The sequence below is a fragment of the Azolla caroliniana genome, unplaced genomic scaffold (assembly GCF_043228905.1).
Source record: "Azolla caroliniana isolate FFs.n. ecotype wild unplaced genomic scaffold, voAzoCaro1.0.p SCAF_14, whole genome shotgun sequence".
In the NCBI taxonomy this organism is placed as follows: domain Eukaryota; kingdom Viridiplantae; phylum Streptophyta; class Polypodiopsida; order Salviniales; family Salviniaceae; genus Azolla; species Azolla caroliniana.
The window spans coordinates 13,260,144-13,269,014 of NW_028230449.1; the positions used below are offsets into that span (position 1 = coordinate 13,260,144).

The following is an 8,871-nucleotide window of genomic DNA, read 5'->3' on the forward strand; positions in this document are numbered from 1 at the left end:
CACTTCGTGTTTTTCATACAAATAATCTAAATTGGTATAGGGTATTTGATCTACATATCACAGAACCAATGTATTGTTAGATACAATCCTCCATCGTTTGGACAGGAGGGTGGATATGATCTAGAAATAAGCAAGTAATATGAAGAGGGTGGTCTACGAAGGCCATTAAGCAAAGGCCCTTCATACAATATTTGTAGGGTTCGTATGTTCATACGAAATTGTTGTTTGGATGCCCAATGGCTTTTAAAGATTTGAAGTGTTGGACTAGCTCTATTTTTGTCAAATGAACACAACCAAGCATACACACTCCGAATTCTCTAGGATGTGTAGCTCCCAAATTTAAGTCTTCTCCTTAATAACCCTTTTGGGAGCTCACATGGAGAAAGAAAATAAACTACTCCTGAGATGAGGTGTGTTGGAGGAGGCCATTGAGTCGTAGTTTCTGAAGGGGAATGTTAGGCAAACAATCTTTATTGGGATCTATCACTTTGAACCTATCGAGAACAAATCCTAGGAGAATGAATCCCAGCCTACATGTCAATTGAAGGGGAAATGCTAGGCAAACTAGGCAAACAATCTTTCTTGGTATCTATCACTTTGAACCTATCAAGAACAAATCCTAGGGGGGATGAATCCCAGCCTACATGTCAATTGATGAGCCTGTGCATTAGATCAATATGTTTGGATGGATTTTAATTTATTGTCTGAGAAGCTCTCACAAGAGGGCACTTTCTTTCCAGTGTATTAGATTCTCTCATGTTCTTTAGTAATTTAGACAGATTGTCATGCACGAGTGAGGTTCGACAATAGTCAAGCAAGTAACCCTTCACAGTAATTTCTTTGTGAAATACGAGAGACTTATTCTCACCTTTGGTAATTTCAACAGATTATTATGCAAGTGTGAAGTTCGAGGATCATGAAGCAAGTAACACTTCACGGTAACATATGATCAATCGAAGATTGTCAAGCAAGTAACACACTTCATGGTAACATATGATTAAGGCTGTTTGCTCATGAAAAAACTTATGCTCCCCATCCCTCCCTTGCTGCCAACAGATATAGAGGTGCAAAATATTATTACATTTATTTGTTGACATGGACATACATACATGCCAAGCTGAAAGATAGCTACCATAGGTTTTTGATATGGCCGCAGTGCAATTTGTAGTGCAATAGACATGGTCGAGAGTTGAGGACCAGAGCTTTTGTTTTCAAATTCATATGCCATTCAAAAACAATACACACACACACACACACACACACTACATTCTCCATCAGTAATTAGAAATATGCAATTAGTGACAAGTATATATATGGTTAAAGTTAGCAGTGTTTAGTCACCTGTTTAGTCTCAATAATCATGTCCATTTCGCAATTATTATTTTTTATTAAATCTTCCAGAGTATTATGGTCAAAGTTCCAAAGACTGACGAAAGAAAACCAAAAGCACCCGTAGAACGCACATTATATTTTATCTTGGCATGGCTTCCAAGGATTTTATATACTCTTATCTTTACCAGCTAGCTGACTGTGTCCTGCGCAAAATGCGTTTTGGCCTTACAATTTTACTTGTGACTGGGACAAGTATCTGCATCAACTGCCAATGCCAAATATCAAATGATAAATTAACACCCATTCCTTCATTGTTCAATTAGACATCACAAATAAATTACAATATGTTTCCTCCAAATTGATTAGTGATTAAGAAACACTTGAAAAAAGGGGATAGATTTAAAAACAAAAATGTAGAGGACAAAAAACAGGATTGAAAGAAAAAAGTAGGTTACAGTAAGAACAATGTTAATATACAGAATTGCGATCTATAACATAGAACCATATGTATTTAACACGCATATATCCAGGCATTTCATCAATGTTCCAAAATTTTGAGATGTCACTCGCATAAGATGCATACATTTGTTCATACAAAATAACTAGCTCCAGTGGAACTTGCATTTGCTAGTAATTTTCTTCATTGTAGGGGTTTTGGAAGCTACAGGACATTTTGGAGATTTCGAAGTTTTACTATACGACCCAAGGAGGACCTACTGTAATACATCTCTCTTTATCAATTCTTAAGCTCAAAATACTCTAGTCTTATAAAGATGTATGCATATGCCTGTGTGCATTTCGTATGTAGGAGTAAGATATGTAAGAAAACTCTACAGAGAGATGAGAATAAAAATATATGGGGAAGAAATCATATATTTACCATTTAAGAGACTTAAAAAAAATATCATAATACCGTCGACATAGCAGAACGAAATATAATTCATTATAGCAAATTAAAGATGATGGAAACGCGTACTTTGAGAAAAATCAATCTATAGAAGGAACTACATACACTGTTACACTATAGCCTGGATTAGTATTCTAGAACTATAATATCCTTTGTTCTAGCATAAAAGATTCATATTAATTAAAATCATATGTCGATTCAGTCATTCATTAAATGCATATTCTAAGATTTCTATCATACACCAGCAAAGATCAAACCACAAATAAATGTGTTTACTATTTAATTGCTCTTCTAAATTAAGAAAACCAATGAAACAATAATTTAACAATGAGAAGTACCTCTTTTCTCCTCCGCTTTGTCATTTCAGCCTGAAACTCATGAAAAAAAGAATATGCATAGGAGTCAATATTGTTTATTAGAAACACAGAAAAGACTTCTCTATGATAATACCCATTTTCTTAATGCAAGAGAATAGTATATTATCGGAAAATTCATCAATCTCTGGAAGTAGGAAATAACTATCATATATAGATAGTAGGAAGTAATTGATATTGACCCCATCTAGCAAGGATAACAATTCAATTATAGGTTGTGCCACATTTTTTGCTAGTTGATATAGTGTTTTCTTGTTTTCGTTTAGACCCTGCTGTGCATTTTTTTCTCCAACCAATTCGAGCTTTTTTGGGGGGTTTATTGAAACTTGAAACCTAATGACTTTTTATGAATTGAGCTCCAAAAGAATAGTGCAATTTATGATTCTAGTAGTAGTGAATCATGATCAGGGTTCCGAGCTTGTAATCAAATGGTGATCAATGACGATGCCTCCTCTAGTGATGCATTGTCTTAGATATATGTTATCATTTATTATTGATAGAACATATTCATTTTGTTTGAAGTTAATCATACAGATACATATGGATGCCCTTTTTCATAGAAGGAAACCATTTATTTTACCTTATGAAGTTTTTGAGGCACAACATGGTTTTTTCCAAAAACAATTCTATGGTCTATCTTGATGATTTTGCCATGCAAATTTTGCAGAACCTTGTTACCATGCCTCTCATTATTACCATATCATTGATTATGAAAGAGCATAGAATACATGTTTTCCGAACTAATGAACACTAGTGAGGAAAAAAACCTGCTGTTGCAAAATTTTTGCATTTTCCTCCTTTAGCAATGTTACCACAGACTCGAGCTCTACAGTATATGCCTTAAGAAAAGAGATGCAGAAAAAAATTAGGCTCCATTAGTAAAGGAACATGAATTACCATACCGACAGTTGACTGATAGCAGCACATAGGTATTCAAAATACCCCTAGGTTTTTCTTTATTTCCCAAATACCTTTGTCAAATCCCTCTCAAGCAATTATATTGTCAAATCATCCCTTTTTCAAAAATTTGTCGTGCTATTTAAGCAATTATATGGTCAAGATGTCCCCTTCTCCTTTTGGGGATTGACCAGGGGCATTTGGTGAAACAAGGAAAACTTAAGGGCAACTAAAGAAAAGGTCAGGAGTATTTTGGGGTTTGCCCAATACTTCACACTAACCTGTTTTCTCGCTCTAGACCTGGCAGCAGATTCTCTATTCTTAATCATTCTCTTTTGCCGTGGATCGACTGATTTTTCTTCATGCATATCAAAGAACCGCTTTCGACCAGATACAGCAAGAGAGAGACTGCCTGTGGCTGGATCATAAGGAGTATCAAAACCATTGGAATTTGTTGATGATGGCAAGCTAGCTGTAACAACACTAGGGGCAACCAACATTCCTGGAAAACCTGTGGCAGCATCCACCTGATATCGATTCTGATGTTGAGTTTGTTGCACTAGTTGATGTTGATATTGAAGCAAATGTTGGTGAGGCATGTTGCTCTTCAGTTGGAAATTCAACAAATCAGCCTCTGATGAAGTTGCCTGTGATGTTTGTGAACTGCTTCCTATACCAGTTACAACACTATTGTTACTATTTGACGATGGTTCAACCTCGATTTCTTCTATCACAACTCCTGCTTTCATCAAGAAATCTTCCAATGTTGTCTCTCCCAATGTCGTCTGACATTGATAGACATTGTTTGTAGCAGTATAATGGTTACTAGCCTGGTGTATTTCTTTCCAGACCTCATCCACAGTTTTTCCTGACAAATTCTTAGGCAAAGATAAACTCGTCTGCCTTTGCAATCCAGAAGGCAGATATGAAGTACTTCCTGTCATAGAAGAGCTATTATTACCTTCAATTGCATTTGTCATAACTTGGCATTCCTCTACAGTGCATATATTCTTGAGAAACTCTTCCATGTTCATGCTACCAAAGCCCTTTCCTGGCTCATTTACTGCATTCTGTAGCTCCTCAAGTGTGAGCATGTAAATTGAGCTTTGCCGAGTGAGAGAGGAGAAGGATGCCAGAGGAGCTCTAAGGGGAACTGAAACATTTGATGCTGCAGACTTCATCTCACGATACTGTTTCTCTTTGTAAGGAGACAGATATCAAAACATGCTCAAAGATTCAATATCATGCAAAATGCTAATGTAATGCAAACTGCACTCTGCGAGAGAAGGTGCTGCAATCAAACTTCTGGAGCCTCACAAAACTGTTCTTTTGCAAGGATATGGATATCTGTGATTATGAAGAGACAATTTGATAAAGTGAAACTTCTTCAAATCATGTTTTAGAAATGCAATATATACAAAATGCTAGCACAAAAGCAGAGTATCAGTGGTAGCTGAGCATGAAGAACAAGCTATGAAGCTTCTGAAGTTCTTTTGCCAGAAGACAAATTTCTACGATGAAGTCGAAACATTTCAACACAACAAAATGTCTTCAAAGTATTGCTTCAAGCATGTAAAATCACACCAAATGCTATTGTCGGTGATAAATGAGCTACCCCGAAGATGTATATGAGTGTGAAGAAGGAACTCTAAAGCTTCTGAAACTGCGGCTTCAAACAGAAATGCTCTCTTGCAAGGAGATATATCTCTTCGATGATAAAGAGAGAATTCAGCATAGCAACCTGTTCAAAGCAGACAAAACGCTAGTGTAGAATCAAAACGAGATTGCATGTGGAACACATTGCTTTTCCTGAATGGGAAGAAGATATGGAGCTTCTGAAGTTGTCCTCTTGCAAGAATATGGCTCTTTGATGAAGACGAGGTCACGATTAAGTACAACAAACCTTGTCAAAGCATAATCCAGGAATGCAATATCACACAACATGCTAGCGTGGTGCAAAAAGACCTTGCAGAAAGCAATCACCACTGTATCTCAGTGCAATTGAGAAGGTATGGAGGTTCTGATGCTGTACCTTCAAGCAGGGCTCAGCCACAGCTCTCTTGCGAAGAAGAGAAAACTGAACACAGAAAACCTGCCCAAAAGCATACAACATCATACAAAATGCTAGTATAGAAGCAAAACGAGCTTGAGGAAGGAAGGCACACAGCACTGTCAATGATGCTTCTGAAGTCGTTGAATGCCAAGGAGAAGCCTAAGGATTTCTCCAATGTGTAGCTTCAAACAGAACTCTTCAGAGATCGACGAAAAGGCATTTCTGCTTACATGAATGCATAGGAAAAGCCATGGATCTTCAGAATCCTTGGCATCAAACAGAATGCTTCAAGATTTTTGATGGAAAAAAAAACGGCGTTTCTGTGCACCTGAGTCAAGGAGGAGAAGCAGTGGTGGAGATGGCGTTGCTGTGACAGAGGGAATGGATCGGGTCCTGCCTATATGTGGGGGCGTTCGCCATAGCTGTCCCCTCGAAGCTTTCTCTGCGAGCAGAGCAGAGCAGAGCAGGATACGACTTATTCATTTCATTCATTCATTTTATTTTATTTTATTTATTTAATTGATTTATTTAAATATTATTTATTGGTGTATGTATGTATGTATGTATGTATTTGAAGGGGGCCACGTGGCAGAAAGTAATTGGCTGGAGTTGCAACCCGGCGACAAAATCGCTCGATTGCTCGTTAAGTGAATGTAGCAATCGGATCGGAGAGAGAGAGAGAGAGAGAGAGAGATTCTCTTATCGTCTTCGGATCTCAAATATGACCTATGAGACCAAAAAGTATTTACATTTTCACGTAATACATGTGAAGCGACTCTCAATGTGTGTGAGTGTGAGAGAGTGAGTAGGGCAATACCATTGACAAGGTCACTAAGACAAGGATGGCCATGGAGTCCATTATTATTTGCCAGTTTGGTAGTATGCGTGGAAATCGTTGGTATGGCTTTACCATTCGGGAACTAATCAATAGCTCAAAGCCTTCTTGGCACATGCTTCGTTCTCATTTCTCAAAGCTTTACTTGATAATATAGGTAAAGCCATGGAGATGTGATTTGGTTTATCTTGGATGGTGTGACCCAATATCGTTGGTTATATTTAAATAGAAAGGTTAAAGCATAAATAAAGAAAGAGAATATGGATGAGGATCTTATCCTCAAATAGATATAATGTCACAATACAATATCATGATTCATAATGGTCTCTCTCAAATGATGATATTCACCTCTTCCATGTGAGGTGTTTATATACATACTATTGTATGCTTAGTGCATGCATGAACATGACATGCCGCATGATACTCGTAAACTTCTCTATTGTGCCAGGCAATCAAAGATTATTAATGCCACTCACTTCAACTTTGAAGAAAAGTTTCAACCCACTTCTTCATCTCAACCTTTGTTATACTACGGGTATAGGTTGTTCTGTAATGAATGAATAGATTTCCCCGCAAGTACATGATTTTTCAATTTACCCGTAGCATCTCCCTTGCTGAAATGGTAGATAAAAGATACTTGGATAATGCATTCACATATAATTCTGAAAGAACGAAGTAAGATAAGATAAGCTTATTGAAAATTTGAGAAACTGACCACTTTGAATGTGACATCTTCGTTTCATTAGGAAATTCCTTGAAAATGATAAGATCTATTTTGGATACCTTGATTGTCACATATAACTATCATTGTGAATCATAACTAAAGTCTAAGTATAGTAGTAATTGGTATTGACATAATGAGTGTGGCTAGAACTACCAAAAAACCTCGTTGGAGGAATATCATTTCTAAGAATCCAAGGACACAAATATTGTTTGGTAGAGTGACCAAAACTTTGTTGTGAGAATGAAGATATAGATATGACCATAGATATAATTAATATTTTATTTATTTTGAGGATTTAATGTATCTTAGTGGGGGTGGGGGTGGGGGTGGGGGAGTAAAGTCTTTGATATACATAATTGGTTTGTAAATCAAGTCTACATGAACTTCTATATAGTATATTTTATGTTTTACTTACTTTCAAATATGTGCATATTACATAATGGGAATGTATATTGGCACTTAGGTTACCCTATTGACGTTGATATCTCACCGTCTCAAAGTTTGAATTGGATATCAAGTCCAATTTTAGATATGAGTATTTATTAGAAGTCTCACGCTTTAACAATTTTGTACTCGTCTCAAAGTGGTACAAGCAATAATGATTCCAATGAATTCTTCTTTTTTGCCATTGTTACCATGGACAAAGAAACACTAAATTATTTGGTTCATTCACTAAAATACACCTTGAGGAATAAAGACTCAAATTTTGGTATTTACGAAGAGCGGCCTAAATAATTTTGGAAGATCACATGGTGGCCGAATGATTTAACCTTTTAAAAGCTATGTGCATATACACTCAAGCTTGGGCAGAACTAATTTGTGGAGAAGGTGGGTATATATGTACCATGGAAAAGTGAGAATTACAACTTTATGGTGGCCTGTTATTAAAAGTACTTGGGCATTTAAATGTTCACAATCCATCGTGGTCTAACAATTAGTGCTCTCTTAGCAGCAACCTCAAGATTGTGATGGAAAAGGAAATCTCAAGTCATAGTTTAATCGAACGACAAGGCTTGGCTTAGTAATTGTGGAAGATACTATCTTAGAGTCACGTAGGAAAATTATGGCCTTTCGAATAGTCGGAAGTAGGTTTGATATATCACATCGATATGGGCATATATTTGGCAATCAATATTGGCATTGCCTAGTCAAGATTCCCTAATTCTAGGTTGGTGGTCAAGGAAACATCGAAAGATTGGTCATTTGGTAGTGGAAAACAATATTAGCAATGCACACTAATGATGTATATCATAAGTTGGTAGAAGTTAAAGCTTGGCTAGCATAGAAGGTTTGGGATACTTGGCACATTACTTTATGTGTGAAATGGTAATGTCAAGCTTTTGGTGTGTGATGATCGGTGCATTACCTTTGGTGATGACTTTAAAATGAAGACATGTTTTGAAGGGACATGTTTCTTGCGTAAAGTGATTGAGAAATATCACATGCATAGGTTCATTAGATGCCCACTTACTAAAGCCATTTGGGTTGTTATATCACAAATTTGGCCATCATTAATAGGTATTGTTTTGTCACCTTTTAAATAGGTTTTTATGGATGATGTTGGAGCATTATCCACCCCATCATATGAGGTGGTGTTTGACTACCTTAGGTACTGGGGGATGTAGCATAATGAGAGCAGGAGAAATGGGTTCTTGTTTGATGGACTTTGTGGGTACCACAACAAATTCGTAGTTGAAAGGAAAGTTGATTGGGCAATTCAACATGTTCCACTACACATTAGTGGGTGAT

At 36.7% G+C, this 8,871-nt stretch overlaps 1 protein-coding gene across 1 annotated transcript; it reads right to left on the reverse strand.

Moving 5' to 3' along the window:
* Positions 1–1,297: 1,297 nt before the first annotated feature.
* LOC147855508 (ABSCISIC ACID-INSENSITIVE 5-like protein 2) lies at positions 1,298–5,952 on the reverse strand. Its single transcript, XM_087330273.1, has 4 exons — positions 3,792–5,952; positions 3,381–3,452; positions 2,578–2,607; positions 1,298–1,597 (listed from the first exon to the last, which is right to left on the reverse strand). Exons 1-4 carry the CDS (start codon positions 4,689–4,691, stop codon positions 1,514–1,516), a joined length of 1,086 nt encoding a protein of 361 aa, XP_087186399.1. The 5' UTR covers positions 4,692–5,952; the 3' UTR covers positions 1,298–1,513.
* Positions 5,953–8,871: the final 2,919 nt, after the last annotated feature.